We start from the raw sequence: 15,059 nt of genomic DNA, 5'->3' as shown, positions 1-15,059 counted from the left end.
ATCTGAGGAGCACGTTATTAATACATGTTGAAGAGGATTTTGTGTAGTCTTTTCAAGCATAAAACCTAAGATTAAGAAATCAGGTTCAAAATTACCACTGCCAGTGGCACAGTTTGGAAAACTGTTTGACAGTATTACTCAACTTTAACATATGCATACCCTAAACCGAATAATTTCACTCCTACACATATTCTCAACATACATAAGGGACATAACACATGTACTAGAATTTCAAATGAGAACTTATATCAGGCAAAAACTTGAAACTGCCCAAATGCCTATCAACAATAAATAGGACAAAAATCATTATGTGCTATTTACAAAATAGAATACTAAACAGTAATAAGAACAATCTACATGGGACAACATAAGTGAATCTCATAACCAATGCTGAGAGAAAAAAGCTAGACACAAAAGGTACATATTGTATGATTCCATTTCCATAAAGTACAAAAATAGGCAATATTAATCTATGCTATCAGAATAGTGGTTACCCTTGGGGCAGGAGGTAAAGACAGGAAGGTGAGGTTGGGGCATTGGTAATGTTCTGCTTCTTGGTCAGGATGCTGGTTAGATAAGTGTGGTGATTTACAAACATATCCACAGATCCTCGGACACTCCTCCCATCAGAAGGTAAAGTCCAATTCCTTCCCCCTTGAATACTGCAATTTCTTCACCTCCATTATACAGAATGCACTGGAACTGACACTGCATGACTTGCAATGCCAGGTTAGAAAAGGCACTAGAGCTTCTACCTGGTTCTCTTTCTTGGGATGCTCACCCTTGGTGCCCAACCACCATGCTACAAGAAAGTCAAGGAATCACATAAATGCATTCTGGTCACAGTTGAAGTTAAGGTCCAGTCAGCAGGTAGCATCAACAGCCAAACATGTAAGTGAAGGAGCCTTCAGATTATTCCAGCCCCAGCCTTCAAATTATTCCAGCAAAGCTTTGGGCAAATTGCAAATTCATAAGCAAAATAAATTTGCTCTTTTAAGCCACTAAGTTTAGGATTGATTTGTTATGCAAATATGCATAACTGGAACACATCACAAGTATGCTTAAGTGTGGGAAGCAAAGAGGGATGAGAGAAAAAAATTACAAAGGGACATAAGAAAACTTGGGGATGATGGATATATTCACTTGATTGTAGTGATGGTTTCAAGGGGGTATACATATGTCAAAACTTATCAAATTATATACTTTAAATAAGCTCCATATATTTGTCAATTATACCTCAAAAAATCTGTCTTAAAAAAAATAAAAAACTGCAACTCAGCTGTCAGACTTTGAGGGGGGCAAAAAGGAAGCAGAATGAAAATGTAGGGTAAAGACCTCAGTGAGGTTTGTAAATTACCCAAGTACGCAAGGAATCCATGCTTCCCCTCCCTAGCCAAGCCTCAGCTGAGTTTAATGAGCCATCTCCCTGCTATTCTCCAGAAATGGTGACAATCACCACTATTGGGTCTATTTTCTGGAAGAGAATGACTCAATCAATATAAGATGAATTCCATGTTTTATGAGAGGTTGTCAATTAAACAAATAATCCAATTTATAAACATTTTCAAGGACTTTCTACCTGCAGAATGGTTTTAATATTAAGAGTGAACTTTTTTGTATGTGAACTCCAATGCATACTAATTATTTAATCTCTCAGAGCCTCAGTTTCCTCATTTGTGAAATACCATAATAAGAAAAAGCAGGTAAGAGCAGACTTTGACAGTTAATTCCTTTTGTGGGGACAGAGCCATCTTTCTTCCCCCTCTGCTCTGAGAGAGAGCCGTTTCTTCCCATCTCCACCAGCAGTATTATCTTCAGTAAGTCAAGCTTATCTCCCAGCCTCCATCCTTTCATCACTAGGCTTCTTGAGAAAGGTCCATGAGGTCCATAGTCTAGCTGACCATCACATTAGCCAATAAGGCATCTAACCTCCAGCAGACTCAGCCCTGACTAAGGACTACAGTGATGTGCTGGGCTGACGCTGAGCCCTCCAAATTGTGTATTCTAGAGGCTGAGCTTCACTCTCCAGACAATCATTATCCGTCGAACGACTAGATGGGGAAAATCTCAACATTAGCCTACTTCTAATTGCCGGTGGAGGTAGTTTTTCAGGGTGGCCTGTGTTCTACAGGAGCAGAACCATGCGGGCTTTGATTCTTTAAGAGAGGAAACAAGGACTAGGGTCTACTGAACAGGAATTATGGTTGAGCCCACAGATTCTAGCATTAAGCAACTCTAGCTTAAATTTCCGGCTGACAATGTGTGGGGCCTTATCATACCCAAAACATAAAATTTTCACCTCTACAGTGTGTTAAAGCTATCTAATTTCTTTAAATGGTGTTAACTTCCATTATAAATTACAGCATTTTGGCCAAGCATTACCTTCAACACTAAAGACAGCATTTAATACACTAATTCAAAATTTTCCTAAATATATACTTAAATCAAAAGCTTGAATAATTATAACTTACTGAGAAAACAAAGCTTTCCCCTTCTAAATTAAGAATTTGAGATGACAAGACCCAGAATCAAACTCAAATCAAGTAAGGTCCAAAAATGATGCAAACCTCAAAAACCCAAACGGGTTGTCTGCCAACTAAGCTCCGCCTCCGGGCAAACCCTGCCCACTTTGGCTGCTCCACCCCCCCAACACCGGAACCCCGCCCCTCTCTGCGAGGTCCCGCCCCTCGCACCTGATGTTGGTTCCCATTGGACAAAGCTGAAGGCTATGTACACACCCGACACGCACGTTTGATGGGGGCGTCTTTGCGCCTGCGCAGCAGTACCGTCAGGCAGCTGGGAACTAGGGGCTGGGGGGAGGGAGGCGGAGGTCAGGCAGAATCTTCCTCCGTAATAAGCAACGCGTCCCGCGGTCCTGGCTCCGTGGGTCCGGTCGGGTCGGGCCTGGGCGCCGGAGCTGCTGTGGCTCACGCCGCGGCGGGTGCGATGGAGGCCATGCCGGAGCCCAGCACTCACGCCGGGGGAGGCCGAGACAGCCGGCGGTTCTAGTACATGAGTCGACGGCGGCAGCGACGGCAGCCCGGGCTCTCCATGAGCCAGCGGCGGCAGCGACGGGTGCGGCGGCACCGGCGGTTTTCGGTCCCGGGGGAGGTACGGAGAGTCGGCTTCCTGGTGGACGGAGGCTGTCGGGTGTGGGAACGCCTTCCGCGGCCCGGTCCTCCAGCCTTTGCCTTCAGCCCCAGGCGCTCTGCGGGGCCGCTGCCCGGACGCAGACAGGGGCGTCCAGCCTTCTACACGGGCTTCTGCTTCGGGGACCCGCCCGCAATGCGGGGCCAGGGCTGGGTGCCAGGCCTTCCAGGGCGCGGCGGGCCGGAGTGGGGGCGGGGTGGGCGTGGCCGGAGCGTGGGGGCTGAGTTGGGTGCCCACCGCGCCTGCAGCCCGCACCCGCCCAGAAGCCCGGCGCTGCTTCGTGGTGGGGCGTGGGGCCGTGTTTCAGATTGTTTCCGAGCTGATGCCAGAGGAGATCTTTAGGACTCCCGAGCTTTTAGGGCGTCCGGCGTTCAATACCTTGGGCAAATGGTCTGGTTCTCATAACCTGCGTGGAGTATAGAGTGTAACCCTTGGAAATGACTGCAAAAAAAAAAAAGTAGTGTTTTGCCAGGGAAATAAAAGGTCAGGGGAGTTTAGCAGGTTTTTTCAAATTGGAGGGCCTGTTGAGGCAGGAAAATAAAGACAGCAGGATAACTCCTCCAAGATTTCTAATATAGTGCCTAACGAGCAATCTTAGAAGGTGTGAGGCAAACAAGACAGATTTAAGTAAAGCTCTTTGCAGCCATTTCTCCATTTTTTTTAAAACTACTTTTTAGTAACTTCTTCGGGACAAATCACATTAGTGCTGATACTATATTAAGTGCCTTCTGGTTCTTCCAATACTCTCTACCCCCCTCTTTTTTCTTTTTCAGAAAAAGACTAAAGTAGTTTTATTGCAAATATATAAAACTGTAATTTAATTATCTTAAAATACCGGTGCTGCTTTATAGAGCTGTAGTTACTCGTCATTTGGTCATGTCCAAAAGATAATTTGAAAACAACAAAAAACAGTAAAGATTTACGATACCTTTTCAATGAAGTATTTAGGAGTCTGAACTCAAGCTCTTGATCTTATGACCTTGCTACAAAGTTCTTTAAAATTCAACAGAAATAAATCAAACCATGAAGAAAGTTATTTTCATTTTTAAAGTATTTGAATGCCTTATGATTTTTTCGAGTCTGCTCCGGAAATGTGTTAATTCTTAAGAAGAAGAAACTGAGTGTGTGTTTTCCCTGTTCCAAGTTTGCCACACCCTCTTATTCCTAATTGGTTGAGGAGAGCAAACCTGTTACTGACTATATAAATATCTACACTTCAGACTAAATCTAGTGTTGAATATTTTAAGTGCAGAGTATCTTTCTTCAAGCCAGAAATACTGTGTGTTTAATATATTATAGAACTGAATTTTTAGTCTGCTGCTGTTGTAAAGTCAACTTGAACTAAATTTTTCATGCAAATAAAACATATAGATCTGCAGTATTGAGTGTTGAATACATGTTATGTTTGTGAGGGTGTGGTCAAGATAAGTCACTCACCTCAGTCACTCACTTCTCTTCCTATTCCTCAGATGCTTCCCTTTTTTAATAAAAAAGATACTTTTCCATAAAAGTAATATATTGGAAAACACTAATGGTGTTTTAAGACATTTTTTTGTCTCAAGTAAAGCAGTATTTTTTCTATTCAGTTTCATTAGGATGTCATTCTTTAATTTTTTAAAATTTTGCTCTATATAACATACATATGACATGAACATGTTTATTAGAATACTGCCAATGACTTTAAAAATAAAATGCTTAGCTATTCTCAAAGTTAGGGGAAGGATAGGTGCTAATTTAAATAGGGAGAACACCTCAGTTCATTCCCAAAAGATGCAGAGGCCCTCACAAGTTTGGCTCAGTGGTTAGAGCGTGAGCCGATGGACTGAAGGGTCTCAGGTTTGATTTCTGGTCAAGGGCAGCAGGTACCTTGAGCATGCGGGAGGCAACCAATCGATGTCTCTCTCTCATCGTCTTTTCTCTCTGTCTCCTCCTCCTCCCTTCCACTCTCTCCAAAAATCAATGGGAAAAAATATCCTTGGGTGAGGATTAACAAAACAAAAAATACTGCCAACAAACAAAAAACAGTGCAGAGAAGGGAATCAGGTTACCTACCAAGTTCTGAATCAAATCCACACAGCATAGCCTCTGTAGTTCAAATTGTAGGATATATAGCATGGTCCTAAATTGTAATTAAAAATCCCCAAGTTCATATAAATGATATTTGTATTAGCTGTGCTACTATTCAGTTAAGTTCTCACAATTAATCTTCATATATTTCAAAACTAATTAGCCATTATTCTGAGCCCAAATAAGGATTCCATTATAGTATATTCATTTTATAAGTAAAACTACACATATTAACAAGAAAATGAAGCACAGCTTGAATTTTGGAGGGTGGAAAAAGTTTACATTAGGAATATACACAACCTAATGTAGATTATATCTTTAAATAGCTTTATTTTCATTTAAGATTTATTAACAGTGTTTTCCTATATCATAGATAAAATCTGCAGTATAATTAATATAAAGGCCTATCAAATAGCCATTCAGTACCTCAAAAAAAGGTTGCAGCTTCTTAAGTGATGTTTCCAAAGACCATACACATTGCCCCCAAAAGTGACTCATAGCTGGAATTGTTTTAGATATTTTTGTTGCATTGGAAAGCCATCTAACCAAATTCAATTTATTTAGATAGCTTTGTTTTCATTTAAACATGTCATATGTAGTCAAATACATGTTCTATTTTTAACTTCTTAAATGCAGGATGAAGACACTGTTTGAAGAGATCAAAGCATCAATTAAAAATAACTATAACCAAGATCGCTCATTTTGGAGGCCTGTTCTTCCTTGGGGCGGTGTTTTTACTATCAAAGCTGGCCGCAAAGCAGTATCCTGTACACCACTCTATGTTGAAATAAGACTGAAAAATACCTGCACCATAGATGGATTCTTGATGTTATTATATGTCATTCTTCATGAAAATGAAAATTTTCCCAGGGAACTCTCTCTACATTTAGGTAGAGAGTTTGTAGACTGTTTTCTTTATTTAATGGACACCTACAGTTTTACAACTGTGAAGCTACTTTGGATTTGGGACAAGATGGAAAAACAGCAATATAAATCTGAAGTTCATAAAGCTTCATTAATAATTGATTTGTTTGGGAATGAACATGATAATTTTACAAAAAATCTCGAAAATCTCATGTCTACCATACAAGAAAGTTATTGTTCCAACTGGCGATGCCCAACTCGAGTGCAGGAAGATCAGCAGCGTACAATTAATATAAAGTAAGTTGCTCTAAAGTCTGTTTTATAACTTTTAGAAATAGTATACCTTTTTAATCAAGTGCTGTAAATCTGTATATAGTCAAAGTACTTCTTAAAGTACAACCCTGTATAATTACTTACACATAAATCCACCACAGAAATTTAAGATTCTTGAGTCCCATGACAGAAATATCTAAACACCTTGGAATTTACTTTACAAAACCAACTGATAACTATTTTACTTGCAAAATAATGAATTATTCAGAGTGCAAAATATTTTGTTCTTGCTTTGAATTTGCTAATGTGACTATGTAGGTAATGAATTCCTGTGTCACAAATGTAACGTCTTAAAGAACACAGTCCAATTTATGTTTCCAATATAATGTTTCACCCCTTAAATAGATCTCTGTTGAGTGAGCTAGTTCTACATGAAAAAAATTAAGCCCCGGCCAGTGTGGCTCAATTGGAGCATCATCCCATACACCAGAAGGTAGTGGGTTCAATTCCCTGTCAGGGCACATATCCAGGTTGCAGGTTCAGTCCCCAGTGGGGGCTCATATGGGAGGCAACCGAACGATGTTTCTCTCTCACATGGGTATTTCTCTCTCTCTCTCCCTTCCTCTCTCTAAAATCAATATTTTTTAAAAAAAGAAGATTGAAAGTACTCCTTCACATTATGGCCAGAGCATAAGTATAGACAGAAATCACAAAGTTGGAATCGTAATACCTGGAGAAGATGTGGCTATGAGGAGCATTTTCACTAACTGGGAAAGATGCTGGTGGCCTGCTAAGTATTTTTGACTTTCAGAGAGAAGGCAGACCTCCAGGCTGGTAAATGGCAGGGAGGAAGGCCAAACTGGCAAGCCCTAGTGGAGTGTTGGGAAACATTAAAGCCCCCAAGGGACAGGAGCTGGAAAAGGGATAATTGTCAGTGGAAAGAAACAGGACAGAAAAACAAACCCAAATACATTGTTGTCAGAAAGTGTATTTGGCCCTATGGTCCAGAAAAAACACCTAATAGATTGTTCTCTGGAGGATATACATCACATACCCTAACATTAAATTCATATTTCTTTATAGCATATTTAATATTATAATATACATATGGAAAGCTGAAGATACTTTATTCTTTTTAGAGTCTCGCAATTACTCTCTTTCTGAAATACACTTTGTCCCTTTTCCTGTATTGCTCATATGAGGATATTGAATTTGAAATCTATCAGGCAAAAAAATTCTGTTTAAGTCATAATGGACTAAAAAGCATTTTAGAAATTTTTCTTGTTTTTTTAAAAACTAATATTTTAATTTGTGTATGTACAATATTAATACTAATATTTTATGCTTTTCTTAATAAAATATTTTTATCATACTCTATATAAATTTTTTAAGCTTTTGCCTGCTTTATTGAATCCTGTATTCAAAACAACTTCTGAAATATGTAGGAAAAATTTTTTTTAACAAATCAGGTAAGTGAAGCCAACAGTGGCTGCAATTTAGGCCAGCACCTTCAGTAACTAATCAACAGCTTTCCTGATTCTGGGTCCTACTTTCTTCCCCCTAGACCAGAATCCCTTCTGTTGAATCCTCTGGAAAATTTTTAAAAATAACAACAACTGCATATTTCAGTATCAGTTTACAGAAAGATTTAATGTTTCTTGGAAAGCTTCATGCACTGACATTTATTAAATTTAACTGGTTTCTCTATCTACAAGAAATACAAAGATGAATAACAGAGGTTATACTTTTATTTGGTTTGCTAATAATGAATTGACCTGTAAATTTTGTAATCCTAATTATGTATTTACCTGTAAGATGTTGAAGCAGTTCTTAACATACATTTTGCAATTGTAGTCCTCCTCAAGAAATTCCACATGGAAACTTGATACGACTGGCTGTGGATGAGTTATTCTGTTCCAGGATTGAACTGTGTGAAGAGCGTGGGTGAGTAGATGATAGACATTTAAGATGAAAATATTTGTGTTGTTTATAAATAAACCTGGACTAATATGCTCTTTGATGTTAATTCTATATGAAATAGCTTCTCATAAGTATTTAGGAAGTCTAACTTTTTAAAATCTTAACACCTTCTAGTTTCCTATACTATCTTATGCTGCACTGTCATTATCAAGTAGAATATAATACTACAATTAATTGATGAATACAAAGCAAATGCCTTTTCTTTTTTTCCCCCACTGCTGAGTAGGGACAATAAAACCTTGGTTAACCGGAACCCAGCTAATCGACACCCTCAATTAACTGGATTTTTTCTGCACTCCTCATTTAGGAGAAAGAGGTAAATTACAACCAAAATATATATATATATTTTTAAAATATATCTTCATTGATTTCAGAGAGAAGAAAGGAGAGGGAGAGAGAGAGATAGAAACATCAATGATGAGAGAGTCATTTGTTGGCTCCCTCCTGCACGCCCCCGACTGGGGATCGAGCCCGCAACCCGGGCATGTGCCCTGACCAGGAATCGAACCTCGAGCGCCTGGATCCTAGGTGGTCGCTCAACTGCTGAGCCACGCCCAGCCGGGCACAATCAAAATATTTAACATAATAAAAAAAAATCCAAAGGGGCAGAAAGAATATATTTATCCCAATCTCTTAATTTCTATAGCTACATTATTTTACAATGAGAATTAATATTTAGAATGATGATCTTACAGTTAATTGATCACTAAAGAAGGAAAGAATAAAATATGTTCAGTTAATTAGGCTTAAGTTCAGAGAGTGAACTAACGTATTTTAGCAACAAATACTGAAACAAAATGTTTTTCCTGTTAAATTAGTCAGTAATGTTTGTTAACCAAAATACTATACCCTGAGCTTTCCGGTTAATCGAGATTTTACTGTATAACTATTTGTTGTGATCCATATGCTTAATACCTGATGCTGCTAAGAAAACAGAATTTGCTTCATCCTATGGCAAAAGGAAGCAATTAGGGAATTTTATCCAGTTTAAAGGGGCCTGTAAGAATCATATTGTTCCCCTCTTGTCATTATTTTCCTTTGAAACCATCTTAGATAAAGAAAAATCTATCTAAATATAAAAGTCACTCACTTTTATAAAACTAGGCAAAACAGCTAGGTTTTCCTGGAGTTCTAAAAGTATCATTTCCTGCATATTGAAATCTCAGAGCTTGTAAACTTCTAGGAATAGATATACAGGGATGTGCAAAAATAGGTTTCCAGTTTGAATACAAGTAAAATAATACATAATAAATACTAATACAAGAATAAATTCTGTTTCATGCACTCACAAATGTAAACCTATTTTTGCCCACCCTGTATAAGGTACTAATATTAGCTTCACCATAGCCATACCTAAAATAGATATTTATGCTTATTATGACATGTAATAAAGACAACTGAGAAGTGATAAAAGGCAGCTTTATTCCAAATTTAATAAAGTTCATGCCTATTTTCAATTTTAGGTGTGGTGGTTTAAGAGAATTTTCCCAACGAGTTTTCTGCCATGGGGCACCTCCTTTTGTTGTCTTAAATATGCAGCATTGGAAATCTGAAGATCTGGCATATGTACCCTATTACTTGGATTTATCTGATCACAAGTAGGTGGTTTTTGTTTGTTTTATAAAACTAGTGAAAAACAGATTTATTATGTTTTTCTGCTATTCTGTTATGATTTTGTCCAGCCCTTAAGGAAATATTGTTGAAGAGATCATAGCTATCTCTAAATTTATGTATCCTGAATAAGATCAGAATCTACTACAGGGAGTTAGCTGCCTGCAGTGTGCATAGTGGTTAGGTGTTTGGATTATTGAATAGACAGAATTGGGTTCAAACCCAGCCCTACCATTTATAAGCTATGTGACCTTGAACCAGTAACTTGACCAGTTTACTCATCAGTTTTCTTATCTATAAAACAGAGATGACAGTATCTATCTGGTGCCATTACATAGCACATGAAAAGTGTTTAGGATAGTACCCACACATACTAAACTAAATTCTAGCTATTATTTATATTTCAAGTCAAAGTAATACATAGTCTGAAGTCATCATTTAAAAATAAAATGTTACTGGCCCTGGCCGGGTAGCTCAGTTGGTTGGAGCGTCGTCCCAATGGACCAAGGTGGCAGAGTTCGATCCTCAGTCAGGGCACCTTTAAAAAATATATAAATTAAATTAAATTAAATTAAGTTAAAATAAATAAAATGGCACTGTCATTATTATAGATAAAAGTATCTGCATACAAATTAGGACATACAGGATTCCTTTAACTTTTTGCTTTAAAAGTTTTTGTGTGTTTTCTCTTATTTAATAGCACCATACAGGTAATGAATTAAGATATATTTTTTTAAATTCTTAAATTATATAATTTTAAACAATTCTTAAACATTTTTTTCCAAATTACCAATTATAGTACATTAGTTTTACAGGGAATAGAATGCAGACAATCTCAGTTTTTTCCCTTAGTTAAGAATTTAAGGAATGTTTATTTTAAGAACAAAGTATTGTAATTTTCTGCTATACTTTATCATTGAATTTGCAGGTATTTGTTGGAAGGTGCCACATTATTTAACAAAGAGGAACATCATTATTCTGCAGCTTTCCAGATTGATGGACATTGGATGCACTATGATGGCCTCAGAAATGTGAATTTAATTTTGTTAAATAAACCCCCAGAGTTTCTCCTCTTGTCATCATTGGTTTATATTCGAGCAACAGAGAAATAAATATAGACTGATGCTAAATTTAATTGTTTGCCCTCCTGCCCATACTCCCTAAGATGAAGGGCTTTTATTTTTATGTACTTGGTATCCAAGGAAATAGTTCAACTATACTAGTTTCAGAGGTGTTTTTTCCAGTTTTAGCCCCAGGTAAATGTTTTATATAGAGAATCTATGCAAAAATGTTTGTATTTCTTTTTTCTATATCCTGGGTTATTTTTATACAAGCATATTTTATGTTGAAATAAAATATACCTTTGTATTTTTTTATTTATATGTACTGCAAAGATTTTTTGAAAATCTGTCCTTGAATCTAAGAAAATACTTTGTCATTTGAATTCTCAGTTTTTTGGGGGTTGTTTTTTTTTTTTTAATATCCAAATAAAACCTGGGTACAAGTCAGTGTTTCAGTTTATATACATTTCACAGTTCAAAATGTATCTGACTTTATTTCTTTGCCCTACCTCACTATAATCCAAAGTGCACTATTGGGTCTAGTATGTATTTGAATGTACAAGTTATAGATGGCTTAGTCTGTTTTACCTGTTGTTTTGCCTAATTTCCCTGAAGCAATTTTTTAAAAATTTTGGTGAGAATGTTTTTCTGGGCTTGAATAATTTATAATGGCAAATTCCTTTAACCACTTGCTGAAGTATTATAAACCTGACAGTGAATTTTAAGTGTTAGAACTAAGTTTCTGAGCTTAATTGGAGTTACTGTTCAAAGTAAATTATAGAACTAATCTAAATATTTATCTCATAATTAAATGTAATGCAATTTCTCCAATAAAAATATATTTTGCATGTAACATGACTATAAAAAAATTAGGCAACTGATGTTTACTAATGTTGGACTAACAGTAGAAATGTACTTTGAATATATACTTAAGAGAGAATGGGTTCTTGGGAAAATTTCTTTTCCTAGTAAGTCATATTGGCACAGAAAAAAAACCAAATTTTTGGAGTAACATCTCCCTTGTAAGTAAATTGGTAACATGAGACTTTGATTTTCAATAGAAATCACTAGAATTGTATAGATATCAGAACATTGTATTTTTCTTCAAAGACCCTAAGATCTCTCTCTCTCTTTTGCAGTTTAAAGGAAAAAATTAAGTAATATTCTAAAGGGAAAATACTTTTTGAAATTTACTACAATTTTTTAGTGTTTACATTTCATTAAATTGTCCACCTTAGGTTTTGTGTTGAGATGGAGCGCAATATATTGGAGATTACTACATGATAACCCAGGTCACTGCCATATACCAAATTGCTAAGTTTTAATTCAGTAAATTAAGTCTTACATTGGCATGGTGTCATGTTAAGAGAATTTACCGAAGAATAGATAAATGTGAGTGAAATGTTGCTGAGAATGCCTCACTTTGAGCAAACACTATGAAAATCCCTTTTTTACATAAGATAAAAAAAAATAGTGATTTATTATTTTTTTTTAAATCACCCCAGGATTTATTTAAATAGTTCCCCTGGGTATTTAAATAGAATTTGATTTATGGTAAACTTTTCTGGGAACACCTTATTATTGCATGAATCAAAGTAAATAAAAACACAAATTCTAGCATATACATAAATGGTATCATTAACAAAACTATTTCTACTGCAGATTTATTTTTTTAGGAATTGCACTTTATTTAGAATGATGCTAGTTTATCACAAAACAATGACTTACCTACCTCACAGGGTTGTTGTGAGGCTTTAGATGTTTGTTAAAATCTTGACTACCTTGAACATGCTAATAAACATATTTTTTCTACCTCTTTCATGTACAGGCAAGTCTCCCAGTTTCTCTCTTACTAATGTACTTTTCAGACTTTTTAAAAATTATTTAGACAGTAGCTCATATGAGTAGTGGATTTAATGTGTAATGGAATTTAAGGGTGTTTTCTGGACCCCACATGGTTGGGATTTAAGGATAATAGGTGGTTTATTTTTATGGTGGTGGTTGGCTGGTAGAAAGATGAAATTATTCCCTGCTCCCCTGGCTGGTTTGGCTCAGTGGTTAGAGGTTCAGCCCACAGACAGAAGGGTCGCGGGTTCGATACCAGTCAAGGGCAAATACCTCAGTCGCAGGCTCATCCCCAACCCTGGCGCCGGGCGTGTGCGGGAGGCAACCAATTGATGTGTCTCTCACATTGAGGTCTCTCTGTCTCTCTCCACTCTCTGAAAAGCAGTGGAAAAATGGAAGATAAAAAACCGAAAGAAATTATTCCCTGCTGACCAAATAGAAAAGGGATAAAAAGAATGAACTAAACTAGGTTATCTGTAGAATGTGAAAGTGAGGGTATGGAACATTCTTTATAACCACAGACACCCTTAGAGAAATTGGGGTGAGGGAGCAAAGATATGAGGGAATGATCAGAATATTTTTTTAATCAAAATGCCACAAATCATAGCTATACCTATGGGGAGAGCAAAAATGATTTTAAAACCTTGGCCTCTGAGGGGAATAAAGAATAAATTACAGCAAATTTAAGGAGGAATTTCCAACTTGCCTCTCTTCAGCAAAAGAAACCTTTCCCTCCCAACTTAGCAAATGATCTTACTTAGCTTTATCCTTCAGGGTGGCTTTTCATTATTATTAGACTTTATTTAATATCTGAGGCCTTCTCACTGTATCTGATCCAATCAAAGAGGAAAAGAAACTAAAGATACTTGGCTACAAGCAAGCTTTGCATGCTTACTAGGGTGAATTCTAAAATCTATTTCACTCTGAGGTTATGAGCAAACAACTAAGCTATATAAGCAGATAACTACTATGACAAAAAGCTGTACTTGTTAAGCATATGAAGTTTTATAATTAAATGAATGACAATTATTTGAAAATAATTGTAATGCACTGTAAGAAGAAAGGAAGGGTAAGCAGTTCAAGTAAAAAGGACTGCAACAAGTACTAAACTACAGCCAAAGCAAACATTTATACACGGTGGGGCAAAAGTACATTTATAGATGTTCGTACGGAAAATAATACAAGAATAAACTCTGTCTTGCATACTCACAACTAGAAACCTACTTTACTCACCCTGTACTCATCTTCCTTTGTTAATGCTCCATTTAAAATCAAGCTATTCTGCATTAAAAGCTAAACTCACATAGCTTTTGAAATTCATCTTGATGCATTACTAAAGAGTTCCAACCCACCCAGTTGGCCCAGGGTTCACTATCTGGTCACCTGGATAGCCTTTAACTTCAAATTTTAATTTGATTCTAGGGAAAACAAACTTTTACTGTATCTCTGGGAAACTGAGGAAGAAGTGTGGAGTCTCTAGCTAGAAAATTTCTTTATATGCTGAAATCTACCTGAGGAGGTATATCAGGTTATTTACCCTCAATGAGCAACCAGTTCTATAGTCCATCCATTCTTTCCTCAATGAGGTCTTCTGCAAGCTATCAAGAGGAATATCTTGAAAATGAGAAAGTGATCCACTCTGGCAGGGCCCTCAAAAATGAGCTGGGGAGCAAATGAGCTGTGCAGACAAGTTAGCCATGGTAGAATTAGAAATCTGCTGTTCACCACAGTGAGATATCACCTCACACCTGTCAGAATGGCCATCATCTATAAATCAACAAACAAGCTTTGGCATGGAGGAGGAGGAAAGGGAGCACTCATGCACCATTGGTGGGAATGCAGATTGATGGAGCCACTATGGAAAACACAGTATGGAGTTTCCTCAAAAAAATGGAACTGCCACCCTAGCCGCTTTGGCTCAGTGGTTAGAGTGTTGGCCAGCAGACTGAAGGGTCCCTGGTTCAATTCTGGCCAAGGGGACGTACTCAGTTGCAGGCTCTACACCCCGGCCCTGGTCGGGGTGCAAGCGGGGGCAACCAATCAATGTGTCTGTCTGTCTGTCTGTCTCCTCCTTCCTCTCTCTGAAAAGCAATGGAAAATATATCCTCACATGAGGATTATAGAAACAAAACATGAATGCTAAAATGACCCCGCGATTCCACTTCTGAGAATATAGCTGAAGGAACCCGAAACACTTATTTGAAAGAA

General features: G+C 37.3%; 1 protein-coding gene across 2 annotated transcripts; it reads left to right on the top strand.

Moving 5' to 3' along the window:
- The first annotated feature begins 5,592 nt into the window (after nt 1-5,592).
- On the top strand, nt 5,593-12,831 carry DORIP1 (dopamine receptor interacting protein 1). 2 transcript variants are annotated; one of them, XM_016217367.2, is made up of 5 exons: nt 5,593-6,378; nt 8,209-8,298; nt 8,561-8,650; nt 9,798-9,932; nt 10,874-12,831. In XM_016217367.2, exons 1-5 carry the CDS (start codon nt 5,855-5,857, stop codon nt 11,055-11,057), a joined length of 1,023 nt encoding a protein of 340 aa, XP_016072853.1. In that variant the 5' UTR covers nt 5,593-5,854; the 3' UTR covers nt 11,058-12,831. The 2 variants fall into 2 exon arrangements, with proteins under 2 accessions (XP_016072853.1, XP_016072854.1); XM_016217368.2 differs by lacking the exon at nt 8,561-8,650.
- Nucleotides 12,832-15,059: the final 2,228 nt, after the last annotated feature.

The sequence above is a fragment of the Miniopterus natalensis genome, chromosome 1, assembly GCF_054644295.1.
Source record: "Miniopterus natalensis isolate mMinNat1 chromosome 1, mMinNat1.hap1, whole genome shotgun sequence".
Taxonomy (NCBI): domain Eukaryota; kingdom Metazoa; phylum Chordata; class Mammalia; order Chiroptera; family Miniopteridae; genus Miniopterus; species Miniopterus natalensis.
Note: the sequence above shows the minus strand (reverse complement) of the source record. Positions and strands in the feature narration are given on the sequence as shown.